Here is a 27,976-nt window from a genome sequence, read left to right on the forward strand (position 1 = left end):
TTCGAGTGATAAAAGTTTATCCGATGGCATTGACGAAACTTGGATTTGTGCTGTTCTTAGTATGCTGTGTGACACTTGCATCAAGTAGAAAACGTAAGTAGGCTATTGGTTATTAATTAAAAATAATTTTTTCAAAATATGTATTTGTGTGAAGTTTATACATTTGCTGTAAACGATTTGAGCCGCCAAAAGCGATGACTTTAACACTAGAATGTGCTGCTGTTATGCTGGCCTGATTGGGTTGTATTGAAAATTTATTGACTGCGGAACTTGACTGAAGCAAAACAATTTTCTAACATTTCAAATATTGTTTATTTTTTCGTTGCAGACTATTTGTGGACAGTCATTGCACTGCCTACGCTAAAGATTCTTTTTTTGTTCAATGAGAACTTCGTAATTTTTTTCAGTTCGTATCAAAGAAGAGCAATGGTTTTCTGTCCAGTCAGTTGGCCAACTGTACGACATTTGGTACCAAAATTGCTATAACGAAGTCGCGAAGAAGGTGAAGATCTTATGGAATTCGGAGACGATGCAAAGACGTTGGAAACCTGGCTATAGAATTGACGTGGTCGGAATATTCCTGTGGGGTTTCAGATTGCGATTAAGTACAACGAAGCAATACAAGCCAACCAATGAAAGCGTTTCGATGAAGTTCTCGTACAGAGCATTTTTCAGTTAGTACCTTAGTATTGTGTTGTTGGTTGGATTCACGTTATTGGTTCGCAGACACTGGTATAGCTGATATTGAAACAGTAAATTACTAACCATGTGATCTTCACAGGATTTAGATCCGCAATAAAACTTTTAGTGAACATTTATTGCTTGTTATTCTGCAACAGATTCGTCAAAGTACCTTTCTAATCCGTGCCACAACAACGGGAGATGTTCTAATAGCCGTGAAGGTCACGCGTGCGGTTGTCCTCAAGAATACTGGGGAATTTTATGTCAAAAACGTATGTCTAGTTTTGTTAAGATTCAATCACAAACCGAATTATTTTTGTCTAAGAAATTTCGGCGCTATGACTTTTGTATCGCTGTTACGTCGAAAACGTTTCTTCAATTTTATTGATAGGCAAAGTCCATTGTCTGCCTAACCCATGCGAAGGTGGTGCATACTGCACAGAATCCGATGACGATTACACATGCGAATGTCCACACGAACGCACAGGAAGGAATTGTTCGCATAGTGAGCATAACAAAATTGAGCTCAAAGCTGGAATACTTTAAAATATTGCTAAGTTAGAGCTTCGTATTGCGTAAAGAAATGAAGGCCAATGTGATTGAGTGCAGTAATATTGCGGGTATATGAGAGATCACGCGATAATCTGAACAAAGTTTGGCAAAAATATTAAGTAAGAAATACGAATGCAACTTATAGGTAAAATACTTGCCGAGATCTTAAAACCGTCCCACAAATATCTTTGTGATGACAGCTCTGAAAACTATGACTCAGCTCCGAGTAATGCATTATTTTTACAGTTTTGCTACAACAGGGATACGAAATCTACAATTTTCAGTCACTTGTTGGCCAAGTGGTAAACACAAGTTACCGCATTTGCTTCAGAAATGTGGCGAAAAACCTGACATTGCATTCAAGCCTTCCTAATTTCCGAGCGGAGTTAATCGACCACGATCTCCATGGGTTTTCAATGAGGCTTTTGCAGAACACGAGTGTTCAAGCAGCCGGGAAACTATACATTTACACTTGGGCTTTTTACGGTTAGTTGTACAAGGGTGTCTTGCAAGTTGTTGACAATCGACTGTTTTCGAGCTGTAAGGTTTAACACAGATACAAAACACTAAAGCCTATTTAATTTAAAAACAAATATTTTTTTACCTTCAGACAACGTACATGAAGTGAATGACGGAAATCCGTGTCTACATGGTGGTTCTTGTTACAACACACTGGAAGGTCATGTATGTCGTTGCCCGTCCAGATTTACTGGTGCACGATGCGATATCGGTGAGACTTTGGTTTCCCTTAAATAAAGTAACCAAGTTTTCAGAAGTCTTCGGGATGCTATAATGGGTGTTGTTTTTGGGGCAAAAAAATCACTGATTTGACATGTTCCTTGTGTGCATTTAACCGATGGTTTTTCAATGTCTTTTTGATTAAACTTATATTTAGATCTAACCGAATGCCAACATAATCCTTGCATAAACGGTGGAAGTTGTCAACTAACAAATGATGGTGATCATAAATGTGTGTGCCCGGATGGTTTTGGAGGATATAACTGCAACTACTGTAAGTCTATATGTGCTAAAGTCTGGTTTGTGGTGTAATCATTTCACAATCTTTTATCACAAAGTTTCTTGGAGGTTGCACCTCGTCATAAAACGAGTTACTTGTCAAAAAATATGTGCAAATAATTTGGAACTTTACACCTCAAAATAAATTTGCACAAGTTTCTTGTAAGAGTTTTTGGATGAAGTTTTTTAAAGTATTACAGCACCTCTTAAATAAATGTGCAGCAAGGCCTTATTAATCCAAACTATGTTGGTTTTGTGTATAAGCTGCAGACAGATGGCCACTGTTTCGACCTAAAAGGTCTCATCAGTGCAGCTACTCACCACAAAGTGGAAGTCTTTGCTTGGCCGTTTGGTCAGCAAAGTCGTCTTATAGTCACACCAGCTGCACTGATGAGACCTTTTAGGTCGAAACAGTGGCCATCTGTCTGCAGCTTATACAGAATTCATATTATTGACTCCTCATTGCTTATTATATTGGTTTTGTAACAAAATCGAAAATATAAGAGGTAGTAATTATTACCCTGTCAACATTTAGATGTTGCAAGCGGCACAGGTCGTGTTTCCTTTCCGTCCAAGTTCCTCGGGAAGTTTAACAAACCCAACAGGCGACGTAAAAGGATCGTGTTTGATTCATGCTTTCGCACAAACATGTTGAATATGAAAGTAAATGTTTTGGGACACAACAGTGATGCAGTAAATGCAACTGTGATCAATCACAACGGCCTTTACTTCGTGGTTGAACTTGCCAAAGCAAGAAGATCTGCCACGAGGACGATACGTGTAAAGTGGACGGCTACCTTTGGTGAGAGCTGTTGGTTTAAGTTCTGATTTTTCTTTCAATGATAAAGTGTCAGAATCATCAAACAGTCTTATGAGCAACAAAAACTTGGTATTTGATTTTTTATCAATTTGATACTGACGATGCCTAATTGTAGGCGACATACATGAATATTAGGCACGATTATTACGACAAGTGACGTATGACTTTTTCTCATGTGACTTGTTTGAATAAGTAATTAAGACTATTTTCAAAGGGATCTCCAATTTCATTGAAAATCCTTGTTTGAATGGCGGAACTTGCATCAACACCGGAACTCGCCACCTGTGCACGTGTGCTGATGGATTTAAAGGACATTTCTGCAAAAAAGGTAATGATGTTCACACAGAGTAAAGTAAGCCTAACAGTTACAGGAATCGGTTATTTTCCTAGTATCTTTCTCTCTCCCAAAAAAGAAAATATTCAAATAATTGCTGTTAGAAAAAAGTATTCAATCCTCAACAAAAATAGGATGATTATTAAAAGCGAATGTAACCTGCCCACAATGTTTTCTTTTAAACAAACCGAATTCACACAAACTTGTTTTTTAACAGCTGTAGTTAACTGCGATTCGGACCCATGTGAGAACGGCGGGAGTTGTCAACAAAACGGAGCAGAATATTTGTGTGTTTGTACGGAGGGATTTCGGGGAAACACCTGTTCAGAACTAACGATTGAAGCCCTGGCTGCAAGAACCGGAGTTGGTACGTTATACCCACTACCATAAATATCCTTCCACAAAGCATTTATATGACTTAGATGATAAAATATTGTAAGAATGGCATCTACTCAAAAAACTCAGTTTAAAAATACTTTCATGCTTGGTAATTTTTAAAGACTATCCTAATATCTCTAACACCCTTACGTAAAACACTTAGACAATAAAATGTTATAAGAATGACATTTTCTCTGAAAGTTGAATCAACACATATCTCTGTGATGGTTTTTAACTAATATAAAAAGCATTTATGCAAATCACAGATCACAGAAAAAGTGCCAATATATGTGTGTCACAAATCCATGACTGGACCTATGAAGTGTTCTGGAAAATAACAAATCAATTAACATTTCAGAACTAGAGAGAGGATACTACAAGTTCGGCCCCCATCCTTATATTTGTAGCGACACGAAAACCGTTAACGTCGTTTATGAGAAATGTTATTCCGGAAGACCAAGAAATGTGTCAGCAAACGCTTCAGGAAACCCCCATTTCCCTGATATATTCCAAGTAACTGTGCATAAATTTGCGGACTGGGGCTTTAAGGCAAATGTGCAGAGGACCGATAAAGTGAGTGGGTGGGACCAGGACAATGTTGATCTGCATTGGAAGGCCTTGTTTGGTGAGTCTCGTTTATCCAAATCTCTGCCATCTAAATAAGCATAGAGCCAATAATATGAATTCTGTGAGCTGTATACAGAAGGCCACTGCTCCGACCTATAAGGTCTCGCATCGGTGCAGCTTGGTTTGACTGCAGACGATCTTGCCGTTAGTTTCTGCGTGGTCACTGTTTGCATCTCACAGAAATCTCATTGTTTACAAAGTTTCTTGGGTTGAAGAAGTCTAATTTATTAAATCCAATCAAGGTTACAGAACCTGCGTTATTTCTATACAGATCCTGCGTTCACGCAAACCAGCATTTGCCTCAACGGTGGGTTTTGTCATAACAGCATCAAAGGACACAGATGCGAATGCATGCTTGGGTACACTGGAAAATTCTGCGAGGCAAGATCTTTAGAAACTTGATTTCGTTGCAAAGCTGAAAAAACTGTAAAAAAATGTATGCTCTTCTGTATTTAATCATGCGATAGAAGCCATAAAACAACACTCATATTGTAACAAGCCAAAGAGCGTTTTCGCCGATAAAGCTGCCTTTGGTGCCATCTCACCCAACGAAATTATGAATAAATATAGATAGGCTTGCCTTTCTGTCAAACCATCTAGGCTTCAAACTTGATTCGAAATGATGGACATGAACATCATGATCTTGTTCGTTGACCGTTTGTATTTGTGTTCTCCAATTTGCGATTGCCGAAACGTCGTCCATTTAATAGTTTTGCCAAATTGTATATCTCCGTGAGAAACCTCATTAGGCGTGTACGCATATCCTGAATCGATTTTCATGGCTTGATCTTTGTACATTTATTACTTTGTTTTGTGCAATACAAACGTGTGATTTGCTGCGCCATATCAATACCATGCTGTGGTGAAATCAAATATATAAAAAATACAACTTTTCTGCATACATTGAACCGGAACATATAACAATTATTTATAAAAACTTGTGGGGCTTGTGTTCCAGCAGAATTTTGGGATTCGGATGTAGTTTCATTGAAAAGGGCGTCGGATTCACATTCGCAAGCACAAATTGTCAACAGTAACTAACCATCACAAATTAATGAAACAATTTGCATGATACACAAATGCCACCTTTGTCCAGGTTATGTATGACGATTTCAAGATAAGAGAAGCTTCTTTATGTTCTTCAAAGAAGATAAACAAACATCTTTCGATTTTTGCGCATGAATGATTTCACGTGTTGTTTACTATTTTTTACATACGATGTCTATTCCCCGGGAAAACGTAGAATTGACGTACGAGTCTTAATGAATTCTTAATAAATCAGGCAAATAGTAACTGATACTGTACTAGATATTCCTTATTTTCGTTTTAACATTCACGCATCATGTACCCTGTATCCGCACCCACAACCGGAATTCAGCATTTGGAAAACAGTTGTAAAGCGCACATTAACCAAGAAAGCTTTGGCGAAGGAAACCTTTATGTCGCGCAAAGGTAACCATGTATTTTATACTTTTTTGACAGTAAACTGAAACTACATTTTCTGTTCCAGCGAGTTGATTTGGAGAAATACATCTGGAAATGGAATCCGCCTCCAGTATCCCGATATTGCTGTCCACGCTGTATCAAAAGACACTCAGGTATATTTTGAGCATATTTCTCTTTAAACTCTCATCACACAATGCAGAAAATGTGAAGTGGTTAAGTCCGTACATGTGCACTAACAGAATAATCTATAAAAGTGATTCCCCAAAATGGGGAAACCCTAGGCTTCCATAGCAAAATATCAAAGGGTTCCATGAGCAACTCCCTGGTTTTGAGCAAAACCTACTGAGCAGTCCTTTGAATCTTTGGGGGTTCTTTGTCAACTTAAATAACCTTGCAGGGTTGCATGGACCACAAAGTTTAGTAAACACTGGTAAAAAGTATTGACATTGCATGACCACAAAAATTTAACATTTGATCTGTTCTGTTGCTCTCATGTGTGTTATTTTAGGCCTTTCCTGAGGAATGTCTTTACGTGATGTACAATAAAAATCTGCTAAGCACAAGTACTGAGTCAGCTGAAAGTGACGAGGAATCAGAGTCTAACATAACAGAAATACGATTTATTCCCCAACACAAAGATCAGTGTAAGTCCACTCTCACGTCTGTGGCTTTCTTTCTGTTTGCTTTTGTGTCAACCATGTGGATGTTTATAAATAATAACTTTTTATGCTTGAATTGAACACTAAAGAAAGAATTTATGCTCAAAATACCCAAATCTTTTAAATAAATTTTTAACTTATCGGAACCAAAAACTTTTTGTGGAAAACTATTTTGTCTTCTTTCAGTGGGAAAAATGTTTGATGCAATGAGCGACTGTCAGTGCCTTCACCCTGATGAAGATGACAGTGATTTTTGTCCCGAGGAAGAAGAAGAATATGTAGAAGGGGTGGAAGAATATGAAGATGGTGCAGCAGGAGAGGGATTTTATACCGGAGAGGAAGGATTAAGTCACATGACTCCACAAGGTGAGTAAATGTATCAAGTTTTACCACATTTCTTTACAAAAAAGGGGAATAATAAAACAAAATGTCAACAGACAGAAGTAGAAAGCTTATCCCCTGGTGCCCCTGAACCAATGTTTTTTCAGTTCCTATCCTTTTGCACAAAAGAATGCTGCACAGACAGAATAATGGCGTTATAAATAAAGTGGAATCTTAATAGCCTTTATTGTTTGGCGCCCATATCATATATTTTTTGTGTTTATTGTTCCTTAGCATAAAAAGGAAGTGAATTAATAAAAGAGAGTCTGGCAACCATGACAAGGGGATATTATTTTGTCCCCCCTTCCAAAATAGTGCATTATTTTATTGTTGTTCGGACGTCACTAGCTTACGTGAAGGATTTTGTCATAACAACACTGTCTGGGTGTGTGGTGGTAATGTGGTTAAGTGCACCACTGGTCATGAAAGTTGAGAAACATTTAGATTCATTGTGACATATTTATTTTGTAGGTCTTGCAACAATGCAGAGATTAGAGGCCATGCTTGCCCAACAACAAACACCAGCAGAGACCGGAGATGGTAAGAAAAACACAAAATGACGTAATGAGATTTAACAATAGCACAATAATAATAAAATTAAAAAGAAACAGTTTGTTACACTTACTAAAAAGAACAGTTTGTCTGTGTAAACTCATGCTGATTTAGGAGTTCAAAATGGAGTGGATAATCTACACATAACGGAAACCAATGGTGAAGAGGGACAGTTTGACGATGCAGATATGCCATGATATTTGTTTTATTGAACGGTTTATTGTTCCAAAGTCATGAAATGCATTGAAAGCAAACAGGTGGATTATGGAAGTGTCTCGGTTACATTTTTTTTGTTTTCACTGCCTATTTTGTAAAAATACATTAACTTTTCTTTATTGCTCCAACATTGGCAAGTTCGTGAGCGCTTTTTAGGCCAGGGTCTGATTCATCAACTTTTACAAAACTGGTAAAGACCCCTCTCATATCATGGCTAAAGGGTTTCCATAAATCAGTATTCTTTACAAGTACATTTTTCTTGTTCATCCAACTATGCGCTTGCCATCGAAGGATCCAATCATTGCAAGCATCTACTACATACATTGAATCTGATCGAACACATAATGTTTTCAGTCTTAAATGCTTAGCAATAGCAACAGCAGTGTGGGCAGCTAATACTTCCGCTCTGTTATTGGTCAAATGTCTATCCAGCACAGGTGCTGAAATATTCAAGTGATGATTTTTGTCCCAAAAAATTCCAATTCCAGCCTGACGGTTTGGTGTCTCTACTACATTGTTATTTAAACAGCAGCCATCTGTGTAAACAACAACCCTATTGAAGTTGTCTCTGGCAAAATTATAGTCGGCAAGTGCACTGTTACCAACAACATTTTTAGCCAACTGGTGGACATTAAACTTTTCATGTTGATGAGAATTTGTGTCAATTTCGGGCGCTGAATGAAATAGTTTGGCATTGGCAAAGTAACCACAGTTTAATGTTTGTTGGCGTATTCTCAACATAACTGACTTTAATCCAAGTCCTCGTCATCAAACAAATCATCAAAATCTATAGAAAACACAAGTGAAGCAATAATAAAAAACACAGATTCTGTAATTTGTTCAAAAGAGTTTTACTTTTTATTGTTTGTATTTCAAAGCTCAAAATTATTTGGAAACATTTAATCCTTACTATTGTAATGATCTGAATGTACAGCCTTTTCATTGGCAGCAATGTCCATCATTTGCACAGAAGAAGTTGTTCCAACCGACGCTTCATCACCATCATAAGCTCTTTCCGGGAACATTTCATCTGCTACGATTGCACTTTGCGCAGGCTTCATGATAAACTGATTTTAGCTACTTAAACATTCAAAATTGTTGTTCTATTTCTACCTTATATATTTCTACATATAAAAAACGCTTTATTTAATCTTTTTCACGAACCCAGCGAGCGACTGCTTCTTTGTCCTCTTTTGATCAACATAGAATAAACAATGATAATTTTGCTAATAACGGAGACCACTAAAGCATTCTACAGTTATACCAAAATAAAGATTCGCATGACTACACAACAAAGGCTTTATTTCGCAAGTCTTCAAAGGAATTGTTTTTGGGAAGTATGTTACAGTTATAAACATTACACGCAATTGCATCCAACAAATAAGAAGATTGCACGATATATTTACACCGACTTTTAAATCTGATAAGCAAACGGAAAAATAAACTTTTGGTGTGTGCATTCATGTGTGAATAAAATTTTGCTATTATTACATCTTTACAATGGTCGTGGTACTTTAGTGTGATTGGATTTACACAAAAATTTTGTTTGAATTAAAAGACGATTACATAAGTACCAACAATTCACTGGAGAAACGTAATCTACCCTTGGAAAATCAACGCAAGCTTGTTCAACGTTCAGTGGGGAAAACAGTTTCTTTATTACTTCCTACTTTGCATCATTTGGTTTTCCCGGAATTGACAAAAAAGGCAGCACTTTCGTTCCAACACCACCAGCAAATTTTTACATGCATAATTCTTATTGCTAAGCACCGTTTATTACTTTCGAAAAATTTTCTGTTCGGCTCTGCAAGAATTGTAATGCAACATCCAAGTGGGGTAGTTTATTTATGCGCTTCGATAGTTTTGTTGTTTTGCCAACTCTCAATATCGAAACGTAAGTTGCAATAACAGTTTTCTTATGCCCGTCTTAAGCAGTAAACGGTATGGCACCAAGTCAGTGGTGTGTTTGTCATGCTACAGAAAAGGCACCACGCGTTTAATCCGTTCTGGCAAATCAAGAAACCATATCTACCAACACGACTTGTTAAACTCTGGAGTACTTCTGTAAAAGTATTCATTTCCACAGATTTGACCGGAAAAATATCAGTTAGGAACCATAAGCCAATTATACGACAAGCACCAGATGGAAGATTGATAAGCGTCACCTATCAACAGTGCGTTTCGGCCACACCAAAATCTGTAAGCTTAAAAATAGATGGTGGATATGAGCATGTGTTCAACCTCTTCGTCCAATCCATTCACGAATGGGGTTTTACGTTTGTAATCGAGAGGGTGGACAACTACAGAAATGGTCCCTCGTTAACAATACCGATTGTCAGATGGAGAGTTAAGTTTGGTTGGTATACTTACTTCACCTATTGTTGATGTCAGAACTTTACTATGATTGGGTCACCAACCCAACTTCAAACTTTTATGTGTATTCTTACAGACACGGACAATCCTAATAAAAATCCTTGTCTCCATGACAAGTTGTGTTCCAACACAAATCGAGGCCACACATGTGAATGTGGAAGTGAATTCGATGGGAAATACTGTGATGTTGGTAAGAGTTTATCATCGAATGCTTACCCACAATTGATTAAAAACCTCTAAACATCAATGACCATGTGTGCAAAAGTCTCGATACCTACGAATTAATTCCTAACGGGTCATGTCAGAATGTTGCCTTTTCAAAAAGGAACATCCTGTGTTTTATTAAAAAATACCGCATACATCTAGCACGGCCCAATCAGTACGCACCACAACTTGATCGGTCATACAAAAACTATGTAAGTTATATATTCCATCAGATCTGGTGCATTGCGTTTCCTCGCCCTGTGCAAACGGAGGGAAGTGTAACGAGGAAGCGGACAGTTACAACTGCACTTGTGCTGCGGGCTACACTGGGATCAACTGCGAAACAAGTAACCGCATATGTCGTATTTAGTTCAGGTTGTTTGTTCGGTACTATAACCCAGTGGTGGGATTCAAATATTTTAGCATTCGATTCTCGCACTAGCAGCTTGTCATAGTAACCACGGGAATAGTGCTGGGAGTAAAACATAGGCCTATACATACATTTGTTAACAACCAGTTCAAGTAGGTTATTCAATTCCAAAAACTGGTTGAACCCCACCACTGCGACAGCCTCACTGAGAATAGCCATCACTTACTTTAAAATACAATTCAAACAGCATAGACTCAAGTCTTAACAAACAACGACACAATATGACCCACCTGACTTTGTATCAAATAAAAAGTTATTTTTCGGAAAGACTTATTTTACCACGTTTGTTGAGCTAACACATTTTTCACAATATTTGTAGAAATCCCGAGCTGTTTTCCTGCACGATGTCAAAATAATGGAATTTGTCTCGAGACGAACAACTCGTATGAATGTTTGTGTGGCGATGACTTCGGAGGAGATAACTGTGAATTCTGTAAGGAAACAATTTGTTTGTACCAGAGTTTCTGAAACACATACACACCATTGAACAAAAAATAATTATCAGAAACGATCATTTCAACAAAATGGCCATAAAGTTTGTTATAAATTTATGCAGTTATAATTGTATATTTGAGCAAAATTTTCCGACATCAACAGAAGACTGGTTTTATTTAAAATTTTGTTTTCTTCTGTTTCTACAGATGCATACAGAGGCTCGCATAACTTCACTAAGCGGTTTAAAAATAGAAGAACCGTTATTGAGACCATAGTTTTTCCTGAATGCCTTAACCTAAGGGTTGAAGGCATTCGTGCTAAATTACTGGGCAAGGAACAGGTTGAAGGCCGGATTACGGCTTTCGATCAAATTTCCAAGCACAGTATGAGAGTCTGGGCAAAGCCAGTTAACAAAGGAGATTGGATGATTACGTACACCTTACTGTTTGGTAAATCTGCATATGGACCTAACTAAAATCTAGTTTCGAAAAATTTGTCATTACTTCTTTTAGTTGGGAATGACGTCATTATATGTTTCTCACAAAAAGCCTATCAACCACCCAGTGACAGAAATAAACAAAATTTTAATTCCTACACTTCCAGGGAGCGGAAACTTCACCAACGACTGCAATGGTCGAGGTTCCTGTGCAAATAACGCCACAAGTCAGACTTGTACCTGTGACGTAGGTTTCCACGGTGTTACTTGCGAAAAAGGTAAGTAAAACTATTCTTGTGAATATTTTGGTCTTGTTTCATGCCAAAGAGAGTTTATTACAAGCTCCTTTAAGCTTATTAGCCAACAAAAACTTATTGCTAAGTCGACAGTTTCACAAGGTTTTAAACGACGTAGGAAATTTAAAAGAAGTCTCACATGCCAAGTTTGTAATTTGGAAACTAAGACTCAGTTTGCCTTCAAATAATTCAAGACCGAGCTTAAATTATGCCAAAGTGCATCATTTTTTATTTCCTCAACAAAACGTTTAAAACAGTTAGTGTGCATGGTTTAAAGAATAACATAATACTTTGTTGCCTGTATTTTTTCACAACTTGTTCCAGAGATTATTCCTTGTTCAAACGGACTTTGCAAAAATGGAGGGATTTGTTCCGAAAATGAAAATGGATTTTACTGCGAGTGCACCAATGGTTTTTCGGGAGAAACCTGCAATGAATGTAACAGAATTTACAAATTCCTAACTTATTTTTTTTCTTCCGAAATTTATCGGGCAGAGGAATGAAAAATAACTGTTTTGGTTTTGAGGGCCCATAGTTTGTTACTGACCTCTTACATTATAGAACACAAGAAATAAATTTGTCCTAGTAGAAAGACAGCAGATTTTCAACGTTTACCAGTTTTCTTAACCGTGATCTAATAATACATGTGACTTGCGTTTAAGGGAAAATCGAAGGTCGCACAGAAGTTCCTAAAAACGAAATATTCTGCACCGAGACGAGGTTATTCGAGGTCATCTACGAAGAGTGCCACCCACAGAACGCAATACGAATTGATGCAGAAATACTTGGAGCTGACAGATATGGATTTGCACTGAAGGTTTTAGTGCACAACGTCACTGAATGGGGATTTGCTGCCGAAACAATGCCATACTACGTTGGACGTCAAAGCGGAACAAGATCTGTTATGACTTGGAATGCAACATTTGGTGGGTGGAAGTTACCAATGAAAACTAACAAATAAATTACTAACAAATAAGATGCCAATGAAAGTATAAAAAAACATCATGAACAAATTAGCCTGTACACATGCGCCCCATTTTTCTTAGAATTTCAAAAACAATATTGAAAAGTTAACACAACCACCTAACGCTTGTTGTCATGCAGACGCTGCATCGCACAACGACAAAGTTTGCCTGAACGGCGGTTTCTGCCACAACAGCAGGACTGGGCGCAAATGTTACTGCTTAGAAGGATTCACAGGAGAACAATGCCAAACAAGTGAGACATAATGTAGACAGATTAACATGGGCCAAGCAACCGTTACTTTGCTGAGGTTTAATTAGACTCAACAAGCTGTGTGTGGTTATCAGATTAACGTTAAATAACGAAAAAATAATAATTGAAGCAAGCTAACGCAGTAATATTACATGCAATGGCATGATAGACAGGATCGCCCCACTGCGCAGGTCCTTGCTTGGCGATCACAGCTAACGTATCGCAATCATGAGGTTTTCAGGCTGCGCAAGCGAACAACATGTCAGGCAACCTTCACATATACGTAGGGGATTTTGGTGGTAGAGATCCCCTATACGTATATGTGAAGATTGCTTGACAAGTTGTGCGCTTGCGTACCAGTGTACCTTGGCCACAGTATACCCCGTGAAACCACATAATTCAGTTGGTAGAGCGTTTGGCCTGGTTAGCCCAGGGTCGTGAGTTCAAACCTCCTCGGGACTAGATTTTTTAAATCTTGCTCCGACTTGTCAGGAAAAAGTGGCTGATCCAGATAGGCTGTATTGCCTGGGCTGCGAAGCCTGAAAACCTCATGATTAAAGCACGCTATTCATAGTGTTTTGCTTCTTTATCGACAGGGATGAATGCTTGAGCGGAACGATCGAAGAAGTCAAACCAGCCATTCATCAAACCCACGTGATAACGATATCAGTAAAGCGTAAACACTGAATAAACTTAACACTAAACAGTGTTCTCGAAGTCTTAAGCAGGTTTCGGTAGCATAACTCATTTGTCTTTTGCAGAGGAAAAGTTTCTTAACATAAAGTCAATTATCATCACAGCCTAGTATGTGAAATATTGCATTTAGTGGCAGAAAACGGTGTATGGGAAGTAACAGAAAGTACCGTTATTAGTATCCCCTTATCTGAATGATTTTTTAACCTTAAAACCAACGTTTGGAAAGCAAGAGTTCACACCTGGTGGTTCCAAAATAAAGTTGATTGCAAGAAGTCACTCAGGCCAATAGCAGTTTGCACAAAGTTAGGCACACAAATTTCCGCGCGGAATTTTTTCCAATATCTGTTGATAATTTCCGAGTGGGACAATCCGATACAAATATCCTGGCAGGTTATTGCAGTTGGGGAGTTTCAGCGATTGGGTTTGAAATGCATGAGTTCTATTTTGGTTCGACATGGTATGAACAAGCTAAACTGAATATTTCAGTAAAGTTGATCTGCATCTTTGTGTTCCCACTAGTAAGCACAAAAAAATTCTAAACACAAAAAAACATACCAAATTTTTTGCCCTGAAACCTCTCGTCAAGTTCCACCAATTGTTTGACAATCATATTTCACATGTCCTCTAGAAGCTTTCAACGAGCGTTTGACACGATTGTAACATTGATCTGTAAAAAAGGTATCGTAACAAAACAATTGCAACGATTTGGTGTCAAAGGGACGCTGTCCGTAGTTTGACCCGAGTAGTGGAAACAGGGGAGTTTCCGGCAAAACGAACATATACGTTCCCAAACGGGATTTGGGACCATTGTCAATGTGAATGTGTAGCAAGACGAAGGCTTCAAAATGTTGAGATGCTTGGTATTGTTTATGGTCTTGCCATATTTCGCTACAGGAAGAGTCTACGACGACCGACGTAAGTTTTCAATGTCAAATTTATGTACATAATTCTAAGTTCGCAATACGCCAGGCATTTAAAGACAACTAAGAAGTAATTTATTCGATATTACCTCATCGAAGTTGAAAACTTGATCTAATCTTTGCAGTTGTCGAAGTATGGGACAAAATCTACCAGATAAAGTACAGCAACATTGTTGACGCTGGAGGAATTACACGAACCAGGACATATGACGCTTGTGTTTTGGCTCCTCCGAAGAATATTACATTCAGTCCGAAGAAACCTTTCGTTGCAAGTGATTTCAATATTACCGTGTTGAGCACAACGAAACACGGCTTTGTATATCATTTACAAGCAACAGAATCTTCATTGAACAGATCAAAATGGGTAGAGTTCCGGTACAGTGCATATTTCGGTTAGTGCCTTATTAAACTATATTAGTTCGATGGAAGAATTAAACATTTTCAAACAAGTATTGCTAAAAAGTTTATATTACAAGTCACTAAAAATGTTGCTATTATAATTACCTCTATTGTTGTGTTCGAAACTAAGTTATTAAACTGGTATCAAAAAGATGTACAAGAAAATCCAATAACACTTGTCATTTCCTTTAAGCCCGAAAGGACGTTGGACATCATTGTGCCAACAACGGATGGTGCATAAACAGACAAGACAAACATCAATGTGTCTGCAGAGGAAACTTTACCGGAGAATATTGCACTGAAAGTCTGTAAAAACAATATTTTTGTAAATCATAAGCATAGAAAGTATTTTATGTAATAACACTTTTTTTAATCAATTTAACTTTGATAATGTTTTCAGTTTTAAAAGTGTGTGACCCAAATCCCTGTGTCAAAGGCTATTGCCAGGTAACTGACAATGCATTTCAATGTGAATGCAAGTATGGCTACGTTGGAAAAACATGTGCAGAAGGCAAGTACTTAACTTCTGCATATCCTGCATTAAAACTAGCTGGTTTTATTGTGGAAAATACACCGTAATAAGTGGCATTGAAGTTTCATCTTTATTTATTGTAATTGGTTGAATATATAAAAAAGTATGATAACTTTTTCTTCACAAATTAAATTAAATTGCAAAAAAACAATTTCAAGGTCGGGAGACAGGACTGGAAAAAATCAATCTACAAGGTCAAAAGAAAACAATTCTCAAAATTCCATTTAAAAGATGTCGTCCTAAAAAACCCTTGAGGGTTGAACTCAAACTAATGGGAAATCCAAAAAGCATGGGGGTAAAAATCATGCAAATAACTACATTTGGATTCAAAGTTCGAATTCGCCGTAAACGTAGATTGCAAGCAAAGCTAAAATGGAATGCATACTTTGGTTAGTAGCTCTGTGTTCATTAGTAAATAGTGTTTCAGCGAACATTGCATATTCAAGATATAAATGTAATAAAAACACAAATTCTTTTGCAGGACCTGATGTGTTCGAACAAAATCCATGCATGTATGGTGTTGATTGTACAAATACATTTGATGGACATAAATGCTCTTGTCCGTCAGATTATGGTGGAACTTACTGTGAACATGGTCAGTGATTTATAAATGCCAAACAATTGGACATGCCTTTTTCACATGTAAAAATTTTCCTTCAAAATAAACAAAGATAAAAAATACTTCTACAACAAGTGACTTGCTCATTAATTCTGTGGAAGAATCTGGCCCTCTGCTGGCTTACCTTTTTCTTTGCAACTTCAATTTACTGTTATGTATATTAATGAAGCTGTATCTAGAAAGACATCATACTTGTTCAACATGTATTTACTCAATTTCTTTAATACACCATGTCAGTCTCAGGTCTATAACTTTAGTAAATATGTAATACCGAAACATGTTTCTAGAAAGGCAAACATGCTACACTAGAAGTTGCAAAAATGGTGGAACATGCTTTAATCTGGAAGATGGTACATTGTGTTACTGTCCTTATGGATTCACAGGAAAATACTGCTCCAAAAGAATTAGTATGTTAATGTTCTGTACGGAAAAGAAAAAAAATATTTCCACATGAAGGGACCTTGAGAAGTTAACACTGCATATAATCAAAAAAAATGTTTTCCAGTGTAAAAATTCATTCAGGAAATCTTTTCAACCTAAGGCTTACCAACAAACATGCACATAAGGCTTTGGATTGGGACCCTAACATCATTGTAAAATTACCATGTTTTAGAAGCACTCTTTCCTGTTGTGTAGATTGCACATCTCAACCCTGTCAAAATGAAGGTGTTTGTAACAACACAGGAGCTTCATATTCTTGTACATGTCCAGAGGGTTTCACATCACCTGACTGTTCAAGAAGTGAGTGAGAAAATAGTTCAAACTAAAAATCTTGATAAAAAAAGCTATGAATAAAATTCAATTACCAAAAATGAATAAATTAAAAATTCAATTTACATGGGCATGTACATGCTATAACGCCAAACATATAAGATTGTGACAGCTTTTAATTTGTTAAATCAGCAATTCAAAACTGCACAAAGACCTCATGCAAGAACGGTGGCAGATGCAGAAATACACCTGAAGGTTTTACATGTGATTGTCCACCTGGGCAGGCTGGTTTGGATTGCTCAAAGCAAAAAGGTTGGTGACAGTGGCAAAAGGCAAGTTATTTCAAATTTTTTAGTGCCGTTTTGTTTTAAATTTTAGTGCTACCCTATGATTTTTCTTTTAACGGCTGCAGTGGAAATGGAGGAAAGTTTAGAAGAAATCCAGATGGCCTTAGTTTTGCTTGTGATTGCAAACCATCCTATGCCCCAAGTTACTGCTATGATCGTAAGTAAAATTTAAAATATAAATTGATGCAATACATTTATCCAATGATATGTTTTGCCACTTTGCTTTTCAAAAATATGGTAACAAGTATTTTAGTTATTCTTTCTACAATATGGTTTACTGCATTATTTTGTTTTTAGGCTATGTTGATGGAAAGATTAATATGACATTAGAAAACTCAATTTTATACAATGGAACAATACATGTTTTATATGAGGATTGTCACAAAGAAAAGGCTTTTTGGATTGAAGCTAACTTTTACAAAACATTCGCTGATCTTTTCGAGATCAAAGTAACTGACAACCAACTATGGGGGTTTTCTATTTCTGTAACACAATTAGCCCTTGTTGATGTGGATTGGTCTATGGTGAACACCACTCTCACATGGAAAGCTTACATAAGTAAACACGACAATAAGTCTGTTGCGTAATACTTGGCTTTTTAGTGTAATACAAACATAATTTTAAATTGGCTTGCAATAGAATACAGCACATGATTTATACAGGAAATTATCACTTCAAGAAAAACCCATGTAAAAATGGTGGGATATGCAGCAACTCAAAACAGGGCCAACAATGTTTATGCCCTCCAAGGTTTAGTGGGCCTTTGTGTGAGATAGGTGAGTCACACTTAAAGGTTGGATTTTCAATTAGTTACAAATGGTGTTTTGTAGAAATTCAAGATTGCAGCATCCCATGTGAAAATGGGGGAACTTGTGTTGAAACAAAAAAATCATTTAAATGTGAATGTCCAGAAATCTACGGTGGAAAGTATTGCCACTTAAGTAAGTTCAAGAATGTATAAATTGAAATGAGTTACAACAACTATAATTTCAAATGCTAACAAATGTCATGGCATCAATAAGAAAGTCAGATCTAACTTGTTGCTTTTATGTTATGTTAATACTTTTGCAGGGGCTTATAATGGGAAACACAAATTTAGATTACCCCGTTATGAAAACACACAAAGCTATGTTTACATTATGAAACCATGTGTTGATGGTTTTCCATTGTCTGCATCAGCCCACATTTCGAACCTTGGAAAACACAGTAATGATGTAGTTGTTACCAGTGCTTATAAAAATTACCAAGGTTTTTATTATACTGTGAGACGGAACAAAGGTGGCAGAAAGAGAGGACATGAAAATCTAGAGATCAAATGGCAACTGCTCTATGGTAAGTATTTTATAATTGGCATATATGACAGTAGAAAATTACAGTCCTATTTTAAAGACTTACCAAGGATACATTTTCACAGAATTAAAGGGTTATAACAGGGATTACTGCCATAATGGTGGTAAATGCTTGTACATAACTAAATACCTGAAAAAATGCAGATGTTCACATGACTACGAAGGAGACCGGTGCCAATTTCGTAAGCACTATTAGCCTTTTCTAATTTTTTCCTCGATTGAAATGTGCATATGTGCTTTAGACAAAACTGATTGCAACTCAAACCCTTGTCAAAATGGTGGGACTTGCCATGGGAATGTTGAATATGTTTGTACTTGTCTACCGGGATTCACTGGAAAGGATTGCAATTATGGTAAGAGAGTCTGGATTGCCAAAAAATATTGGTTTGTTTTTAAATAAATATATTTTTTTAAATCAGTTTTAAACATGCCTAGTGTGAACTTTGTTGTGCCACGACTAAAATAATAGGACCAACGATTGTCATTGTCACAACTTTTAAAGCAAAGTTACACCAGTCTACAAACGTAACAAACGTTTGGTCGATTCAATCTTTTTTTTATTGTAGAAATTAGGTTTGAAGGCAACATACCAACAACAATAACATACAAAGATATTGCATCATGGGGTCGCCAACGAAAATCAGTATCAGTGACTTATCCTGAATGCATTCACAAACCAGCTGGTGTAATCACAGCAGCCATGATGTACAATGGCATTGAGTTTCCTGGGATTAAAGTAAATGTGAAGGAAAACCTACTCGGTGGCTTTCGATTAAAGACAAAACTTAAAAATCAATACATCATCCCAAATTTTGGTGTTGAATGGTATGCTAATGCCACAATCAAGTGGCAAGCATTCGTTGGTAAGTAATTTTTTGAATTGCATGCTTTTAATTTTTTGTCCACCCTTCATCAAAAAATGGTGTTACAATCTTCATATAGAGTGATAAACATTCTATTTGTTTGAACAATACACAGAACCAAGAAATGAGAGTGTATGTGAAAATGGTGGGTCATGCACTACTGGAAAAAGAAAGCATCTCTGCAATTGCACTCAAGGATTTCTAGGAGACCATTGTCAACAAGGTATACATTTGCCAGTAACTTTATTTCTTGGCAAACCTTTTTTTTGATCAACAGGTGATTACTGTACACCAATGCCATGTGCTAATGGAGCAACCTGTAGTTTAACTCCAAATGGGTACACTTGCAATTGTGCTAATGGATATTTTGGGTATAATTGCACATTCGGTAAGTTATTTCGATTGAAGTATTTGGCATTACTCATTGATAACTGAAACATAATTCTTTCATTCAGAAATTCCAGAGGACCTGAGACTGTACCAAGAAATTTATCCAGAAAACAATCCCAATAATGTTGTATTTACACACAGCTGGGAAAACTGATTCCACAACTAACTGTGGAATTGTATATAACCTTTGTAAAAAGTGCAACAAAACCATGCCCACAAGTTATGTAGTGAAAAACAACATGTAAAATTTAGACAGGTGTACACACTGTTTCGACCTGTAAGGTCTCATCAGTGCAGCTGGTGACCGTGACACAGGGCTAGCTGGTAGACTAGCAAGCACACAGATTTTCACTTTGTGGCACCTTTCGTCGTCGATATGTTGGGTACCAATCAACATAGACGAACCACGTGTAGCGCACTATGGTCAAAACAACTGTTTAGGATCCAATAGCGCTACCTTGCAGGTCGAAACAGTGTGTACATCTGTCTGCAGCTCTCATTGACTATTATGGCTCTTTTGCGCATATAATGTAAAATTTAGATTTTCAGAAAACATTGTAAATAACAGCACTCACAATTATTGCTTCTGAAAGAAGAAAGTTAGATAAGCCAATCGTTTATGTGCAAAAACTAGCTAAAATATGTTTCATTAATATATACAAGCAGTGTTTTTAAAGTCCTTCACAGTATTAACAGGAATTCATTCTATTGTCACGCATGTATGGTGCTTTGATGTCAATATTCAATCAATCAGCATTTGTGCCTTTTACCTCACCATTGACTAATAAACCACGTACTGTACTGAAGCATGGAGATCCATTATCACTGACAGAGGGCTATGCTAATATTTATCCGGCCAAAACGTTTAGAAATGATATTACCATTGGTCATTCGAGAAACGATCAATCGCAGCCGATAGACAAGAAGAATTAAACTTGCAAAGCGCACGGGAAATTATCCCAAAAAAATATTTTGGAACGGGTGCAAATGTGTTTAGGTAGATCAGGGCAACGTAAGTTGCTCGCCAGAGTAAATTGGTGTAGTAAAGAGCGTTTATGTTTGTAAACATTCATGAGTAAAACCCACAGTATTATTATCTTAGAAATTGAAAACCACAGTCGTATCTTTGAGAACAATGTGGTAAAATTTGTTTAAGGCAGAATGCAGGTGTAAATAACTGTAAGTGTCTCAGCCGGTAACAGTTTTAACAGTGTCTCGATAGCGTGAGGGCGAGTTGAGTCTCTTTGGTGGTTAAACCTGCTTCTGCCTCGTCCTATAAAGCAACCAGAACTCGGATAATTTCCCGAGTAATTATTGTATTGAAAACTGTTACCGGCTTCATTAAGACGGTGCATTACAACTCTGCAATAGAATTACGATAGAATAGAAGCGAATAGAATGGACTCGAGCCCAATGCAAAGAACTCAATTAACAGGCGCACACGACTTGGATTATCGGAAGCTTATTGGTTGGTTTAGTCACGTGCCGTTATACATCACTTGGGTTAATATAATGTAGTGTGACATAAGCATAGGAGAACATTTTATGTGGTAAACAGGATGTTAAATGAATCACTTTACTCGAGAACATTCGATGGCTAAGTCGTTTGGGTCATTATAAGGCTATGTTTACACTTGCGAAATATTCAATACATCTGGTAACGAGCTTGCAAATGCTACAAACGAAATGAATTATGAAATACTTGTGCAATGCTGCACACGAAACATTACGCAATACAAGCACTGGTTTCTGTGACGTATGTCACAAAGGCAAGGCAATAACGACAAAGTGCATTGTTCCCCTTGCTGTCAGGAGAGAAAATTTCCTTTCCGGCATAATAACACAAATAGTTGTTCATGTGGGTCTGAAGGTCATTTTTGTGCAGTCTTGGGCAGGGTGGAGAACAAAGTTAAGAATGCGACTTTTGTCGATATTTTGCCTGGTACTTCTGCATCTGGCTGTTGTGAAAGCATATGACGACGGACGTAAGTTCTTTTCGTTACAGACAAGAAGCGCAATGTATTATAACACAAAATCCTAAAAAATGTTTTACAGAAGTTTAAACTTGTCGTAATGCCTTCGTAGGTCAATTATAGACACAAAAATAAACCTGTTTAAACTATTTGCTTATTTTTGTCATATACGGCTTCCACTTGTAATTAATAGTCGGTTACGCATTTTCTGGAAAACTAAACATATGCATTCACCAACATGGCCTTTTTTTCAGTTTACAGATACGATGACGAAATATATCAGATCAAGTACAGTAACATAGCAGATACGGATGGAATTACCATGTCAAAAGTGTATGGGGTGTGTACCAACGCACCGGCTGTAAAAATCACATTTCAGCCAGCGAAACCGTTTCGAAAAAGCGATTTCAACATAACAGTGGTGAGCAAATCGAACAACGGCTTTGTGTTCAAGATCGCTATCTCGTCGGAATCGCGAAGAAGCTCGAAGTGGGTTAAATTCACTTACTTCGTTTATTTAGGTGAGTGCGGAGGTATTTGTTTTCTCAATACGTCATGTGTTTTAAACCTACAAACGACCGAACAGCACCGGCCATGTCGTAGCTAACAGACGACGCTTTTATGAAAAACTAATTGCCATGGTCGCCAATTTTGTAAGAAGTAGGAAAGGGAAAACGAATTGTGTTGTACAGTACGTTTTTCTTCGGACTAAAATGTAAAAACCTATTTAACTATCAAAAGGGTTGATATTTTTAAATGAAATACATGATCTCTTTTAACAGTGATTGCTATTCTTGTACCTTAGATCGACGAAATTTGACAAATCCGTGTAAGAATGGTGGTAAATGTAGAAACTATGATGATAACAAAGTTGGTTGCGCATGTTGGCATCCATTTACCGGACAGTTCTGTGAAGACAGTGAGTTTTTATTTGCATGTGTTTTGCAGACAAGTAGCCAGCAAAACTTACATCTGTAAACATGTTAAAAAATAGGTTTGTTATGTTGTATAAGAACTGTTTTGTGTAAACACTCTTGATAAAGTGCTTCTTTGTACTAACCTAATTTTTGTCAAAAGAATATTTTTAGGAATTGTGATTCCACCTCCTGTGATTATAAAACAATGTGTTCCCAATCCATGTGTAAAAGGTTACTGTGTCCAAAGCAATGGCACTGGTTTCAAATGTCAGTGCTTCAAGGAATATGTGGGAACACTTTGTTCTGAAGGTTTTTTTTACCTTTTTGTAGCAAAAACTTTACACAAAAAACCATTTCTGAAAATAACAAGTTTTTGTGACATTTGGATCTCACTAAACAATCTTACTAATATCATACAAAAATTGGAAAAAAAACTTCAAGAAAAAAATTCAGCAAACCTTTGTTTTAAACATTTAACAGGTGTTGCAAGTGGTCTGCAAAAAATTGATCTAAGTAACAAAAATGAAACAATCCTAAGGGTTGCCTTCAAAAAATGCCGACCTGAAAAACCATTAAGAATTACTTTTATGTTGAATGGGAAATCACAGAGCATGGGTGTGGTTTTGACAAACACAACAAAGCATGGATTCGAAGTTAAAATTACAAGAACATTAAGACTTCGGGCAAAGCTCACATGGGAAGCCTTCTACAGTGTGTGACGTTTGTTTACTACAATAACTTGTTATCACATGTATTTACTGCTTTTTGCAGGAGCAGAGATTTTTGACCAAAGTCCATGTGTGTACGATGTTAAATGTACAAACACATATGATAAACACCAGTGCCATTGTCCACAAGAAAGTGGTGGAAACTACTGCGAGCATGGTAAAGAAAAATTGATTTTAGATCACAGCTAAAACAATTAAATATGACTGACAGGATTTGCAACAGCTCTGTATTAACATTTTTAGAACGTTATACCTGTTACAGCAGGCCCTGCAAAAATGGGGGTCATTGCTTTCATACTGCATATGACACAAGATGCTTCTGTACATATGGGTTTACTGGAAAATACTGCTCTCAGAGAATCAGTAAGCTTTCAGCTTTGACTAAGTTTCTCTGATGTCATAATTATAAAAATAAATAAGTCCATCTACTGATTTTAACTCACAGATTGCTCCTCTCAACCATGTAAGAATGGGGGAGTTTGCAATAACACTGGAGCATCATATACTTGCACATGTCCAGAAGGTTTTACATCGCACGATTGTTCAAGAAGTATGCATGTAACTAACACAATAGGAATAAAATAGTTCCTTAAAACGAAATTAAATACTGCTAGCTTGTTTTACTACTTTATCAAAAGAATCAGTATCAGTATATAAACAGGAATAGAAAACTGCACAAGGACCTCTTGCAAATATGGTGGAAGATGCAGAAATACAATTCTGGGGTTCATGTGTGATTGTCCACCAGGAAGAGGTGGGTTAGAATGCACAAAGAAAAAAGGTAACAAAACTCCATGCAATAGAATACCATGTCAAGATTAAACTATGTAAAGTGCAATACAACAATGTTTCCTTTACAAGTGCTTCATTATGACTTTTATTGGTATGGTGAAGGAAAATATAAAAAGAACCCAACAGGTCCAGGTTATCAATGTGACTGCAAGCCATCTTATGCACAAAGTTATTGCTTTGATCGTAAGTGAAGAAATTTTTATCACAGTAAACCTTTAACTAATCCAAATTTGATTTGACTGACGAAATAAATGATGTGCTTTGCACCAGACGAAATCCATTCAACGGGAAAAAATAAATAATTTAAAAAAAATTATGGGGCAAATTGGTGATAAACACTGGTTTATGTTATAAGTAGTTGTGATACCAGTATAGTATATACATAGAATATCCCAATCTATATAAATTTATGTTTCACTTGTCTTAGGGTATGAAGAAGGGAAAGTCAATGTCACTTTAGAAAACACAATAATAAACAACCAAACAATTGTAGTACTGTACAAAGATTGCCATACACAAGAAGCTTACTGGGTTGAGGCATCATTTGACAAAAGTCTTCATGATCTATTTGAGATTAAGATAACAGACAAGCAACTTTGGGGCTTTGCTGTTTCTATGACACAGCTAGCCTTGCTTGACATAGATTGGTCAACCGTGGACACTGCCATCAAATGGAAAGCCTTTTTAAGTAAGTGCAAAGAAACTATTCTGTTGGTTCTTTAAAAAAAATTACCAAGCTAAAGTCAATGTTTGGAAGAAGTTTTGATAATGTCATGGTTACTGATTTGTTTTAGTTTCAAGAACATATCCTAATTTTCTTTTCTGGCAGGAAAGGAGCACTTCCAGAAGAATCCATGTCAAAACCGAGGTGTTTGCAACAATACAATTAATGGACAACAATGTGAATGCAATGCCAGGTTTACAGGTCAACTGTGTGAAACAGGTACACACTTTAAAAAAATAATGTAGCATTGGTTTCATCTTGATGGGTCAAATCTATTATCGTAACCTAACTATAGCAAAACCCAATAGTATGGTTTAAAAAAAAGAGCACACAACAATTGCTATGTTCATTGACATTTTTATATTTTTAGAAATTCCAAGTTGCATGATCAAATGTGAAAATGGGGGAACTTGTGTCAGTACTCAGGATTCATTTAAATGTGAATGCCCAGAAATCTATGGTGGAAAATACTGTCACTTAAGTAAAGACAATGACTGCATGTTTTTTAATCTTTGCATGTAAACACTGGAGTTGTACTTTGGGTTGGTTTTGGAGAATCTAAATGAAGTTTCAAAATTATTTTGCAGGGGCATACACAGGCACACATAACTTTACTCTGCCTCGACATGAAAAATATGCAAGGCTTGAATACAAACTGGAACCCTGCATTGATGGAAACCCCTTGTCTGTGTCTGCACACATTTTAACTGAGAGACACAAGAAGGGTGTATTTGTTGGTGCTGCATACAGGGTCTATCAAGGCTTTAAATTTACTGTGAACCGCAATAAACGAGGCAGGCGCAGGGGTCAGGAACATTTCCAAATTAAATGGCAACTTCTTTATGGTAAACATTTGTGATTCAAGTATATAAAACTTGCAGAATTATTATATAAATAGTTGTTGTTCCATAGAATGTATGCATAAATACATAGTTATTGCAAACACATCACTCTTAACAAAAAGTTATTATTGCAGTATACAAAAAATATCTTTGATTTTTTGTTAGAGTTGAAAGGATACAGGAGAAAATTTTGTCAAAATGGTGGCGAGTGCTTTTATCCCACAGCATACTCAAAGGGCTGCAGATGCCCACCACAGTACTACGGAAATCGGTGTCAGTTTCGTAAGTACAGTAATTACATTTATGCCACAAATATATATGACCACTCCCACTGGGTCCAACCACAAGTGTGGAAAAACCTGGTAGGCCACTGATTGGGCTTTAATTGTTTTTTTTACAAAATTGAGAACTGTCTTGAGCACTTGAATTTCTATGTGATAAACAATTTTATTCATGCAGACATCGTTGACTGCAATTCAAACCCTTGCGAAAATGGTGGAACCTGTGTAGATGCAGTTGATGGATTTGGTTACAACTGCACTTGTCCACCAAGATTCAGTGGAAAAGATTGCTCTTATGGTAAGTTTGATGTTGACAAAGCTATCCCGTAGATGTTAAATTGTAAAAAAGGCTATTGTGATACCTCATTCGAAACAACTAAATGAAGTTTTTTTTGCCAGAGTTGAGGTTTAAAGGGATTATTCCAGTAACATTGACGCGGAATGATGTGGCAGACTATGGAATGTTTAGAAGGTCATTTTCTCTCACATATCCAGAATGCATTCATAAACCAGCTGGTGTCATTGTGGCAAAACTGCAGCTTAATGGAACCCAATTCTGTGGCATGATCATTAACACAAGAGAAAGCTTAATTGGTGGATTCAGATTGAAAGGAAAAGTTAATAATCAGTATCTCATTCCAAACTTTGATGATAAATGGAAACTTAATGCCACTATCAAATGGAAAGCATTTACAGGTAACGTTTGTGCAATATGCATTTTGTGAGCATAAATTCACACTTACTGTACAAATGTATTTACCAAACATGTTGTGATGACAGAGCCTAACAATAAGAGTGTCTGTGAGAATGGTGGGAAATGCATTAACGGGAAAAGAGAACACAAATGTGTATGCCCATTAGGGTTTAAAGGAGATCACTGTCAAATGGGTTCGTATAACATATTTTATTAGTTTGAAAATCAGTCCAAATGTGAAGTGTTCGTCAGATGCTTCTTAATTTGTATATATATTCAATGTACCCTTGTGACTTACAGTTGACTTTTGCCAATCAATGCCATGTGAAAATGGTGGAACTTGTAACTTGGTACCAAATGGATATAAATGCTCTTGCACATATGGATACTTTGGAAACAACTGCAACTATGGTAAACTTGGACTTTTCTTTAATTTTGTGTTTATTGTTGTATTTTTATACCACAGAAATTCCACAACATTTAAGAATATATAATGAGATCTATCCAGAAGAAGACCCTAATAACGTGCTGTTTTCAAATGAGTTCAGAAATTAACTTACATAGTTTTGACAAATATGTACATTTATACATAATTGAGGGTGGGTGATGCTAAGAAAACGTTCCAACATAACTGCAAATAAATACCTGTATGAAGTTTCCGTAAATTTTTTTTTGAATGAGATGAGTGACAACTATATGTACAAGTCAAAAACAACCTGAAAGTAATTGCATAACACATTAATGCATTAAACAACAAAGTGAAACACGTGAATCATTGTTAACACCACTCTAACTGTGCTCAAGGTTTTTTGGAAATTACTGTCAATGAGGGACAAAACAATCATAGTTTTAACAAAAAGTACACAGAAATAAACAATGTTTTGTTATTACTGTTATTTAAATATCCCAAATGCTCAAGAAACAATAATAAATTACGATAATTTAGAATTCCAATAAAAGGTTGAGAACCATTGGTTTGAAGTGACATAGTGCTGTTTTGCAACATCTTTGATTAAAATTATAATGTACATGTTGGCCTTTATTGCTCTAAACCACAACTTTTTGTTAAGTTAGGGCTTATGTTTGCCAATAATGTTCACTGTATAACTCAAACCCCAACAACATTTTGTTGATTGCTTGCAAACAT

The 27,976-nt window shown here is 36.6% G+C and overlaps 5 protein-coding genes across 6 annotated transcripts; 4 read left to right on the plus strand and 1 right to left on the minus strand.

Moving 5' to 3' along the window:
* The first annotated feature begins 44 nt into the window (after positions 1-44).
* LOC145908996 (uncharacterized) lies at positions 45-5,148 on the plus strand. The gene is made up of 12 exons (XM_082996315.1): positions 45-93; positions 408-674; positions 840-953; positions 1,073-1,186; positions 1,480-1,719; positions 1,844-1,963; positions 2,129-2,245; positions 2,786-3,052; positions 3,285-3,398; positions 3,622-3,771; positions 4,141-4,407; positions 4,681-5,148. Exons 2-12 carry the CDS (start codon positions 530-532, stop codon positions 4,809-4,811), a joined length of 1,779 nt encoding a protein of 592 aa, XP_082852441.1. The 5' UTR covers positions 45-93; positions 408-529; the 3' UTR covers positions 4,812-5,148.
* A 504-nt stretch (positions 5,149-5,652) lies between these two features.
* LOC145909008 (methylosome subunit pICln-like) lies at positions 5,653-7,785 on the plus strand. The gene is made up of 6 exons (XM_082996327.1): positions 5,653-5,861; positions 5,920-6,007; positions 6,364-6,499; positions 6,701-6,880; positions 7,367-7,435; positions 7,562-7,785. The coding sequence occupies exons 1-6, from the start codon at positions 5,752-5,754 to the stop codon at positions 7,642-7,644; spliced, it is 666 nt and encodes a 221-aa protein (XP_082852453.1). The 5' UTR covers positions 5,653-5,751; the 3' UTR covers positions 7,645-7,785.
* Positions 7,188-8,808, minus strand: LOC145909009 (COP9 signalosome complex subunit 9-like). Of its 2 annotated transcripts, none has more exons than XM_082996328.1 (2): positions 8,574-8,715; positions 7,188-8,450 (listed from the first exon to the last, which is right to left on the minus strand). In XM_082996328.1, the coding sequence occupies exon 2, from the start codon at positions 8,402-8,404 to the stop codon at positions 7,769-7,771; it is 636 nt and encodes a 211-aa protein (XP_082852454.1). In that variant the 5' UTR covers positions 8,405-8,450; positions 8,574-8,715; the 3' UTR covers positions 7,188-7,768. The 2 variants fall into 2 exon arrangements, with proteins under 2 accessions (XP_082852454.1, XP_082852456.1); XM_082996330.1 differs by having other exon boundaries at positions 8,267-8,450; positions 8,574-8,808.
* Positions 8,809-9,434: 626 nt separating this feature from the next.
* Positions 9,435-13,750, plus strand: LOC145908997 (uncharacterized). Its single transcript, XM_082996316.1, has 11 exons — positions 9,435-9,557; positions 9,750-10,019; positions 10,113-10,226; positions 10,474-10,587; positions 10,990-11,103; positions 11,312-11,554; positions 11,709-11,819; positions 12,162-12,275; positions 12,500-12,763; positions 12,942-13,055; positions 13,649-13,750. Exons 1-11 carry the CDS (start codon positions 9,482-9,484, stop codon positions 13,660-13,662), a joined length of 1,548 nt encoding a protein of 515 aa, XP_082852442.1. The 5' UTR covers positions 9,435-9,481; the 3' UTR covers positions 13,663-13,750.
* A 477-nt stretch (positions 13,751-14,227) lies between these two features.
* Positions 14,228-27,591, plus strand: LOC145908869 (uncharacterized). The gene is made up of 39 exons (XM_082996191.1): positions 14,228-14,663; positions 14,794-15,060; positions 15,261-15,371; positions 15,468-15,578; positions 15,758-15,988; positions 16,081-16,194; positions 16,506-16,625; positions 16,855-16,959; positions 17,122-17,241; positions 17,308-17,433; positions 17,574-17,834; positions 17,939-18,052; positions 18,107-18,217; positions 18,348-18,608; positions 18,691-18,807; positions 18,868-18,978; positions 19,192-19,488; positions 19,604-19,711; positions 19,766-19,876; positions 19,944-20,005; positions 21,764-21,863; positions 22,106-22,372; positions 22,657-22,770; positions 22,940-23,077; positions 23,249-23,479; positions 23,540-23,653; positions 23,933-24,046; positions 24,158-24,277; positions 24,358-24,471; positions 24,716-24,976; positions 25,118-25,231; positions 25,383-25,493; positions 25,600-25,857; positions 26,020-26,136; positions 26,314-26,433; positions 26,535-26,831; positions 26,916-27,023; positions 27,130-27,240; positions 27,296-27,591. The coding sequence occupies exons 1-39, from the start codon at positions 14,594-14,596 to the stop codon at positions 27,382-27,384; spliced, it is 5,826 nt and encodes a 1,941-aa protein (XP_082852317.1). The 5' UTR covers positions 14,228-14,593; the 3' UTR covers positions 27,385-27,591.
* The last annotated feature ends 385 nt before the right edge of the window (positions 27,592-27,976 follow it).

This window comes from Ascidia mentula, chromosome 7 (genome assembly GCF_947561715.1).
Source record: "Ascidia mentula chromosome 7, kaAscMent1.1, whole genome shotgun sequence".
NCBI lineage: Eukaryota > Metazoa > Chordata > Ascidiacea > Phlebobranchia > Ascidiidae > Ascidia > Ascidia mentula.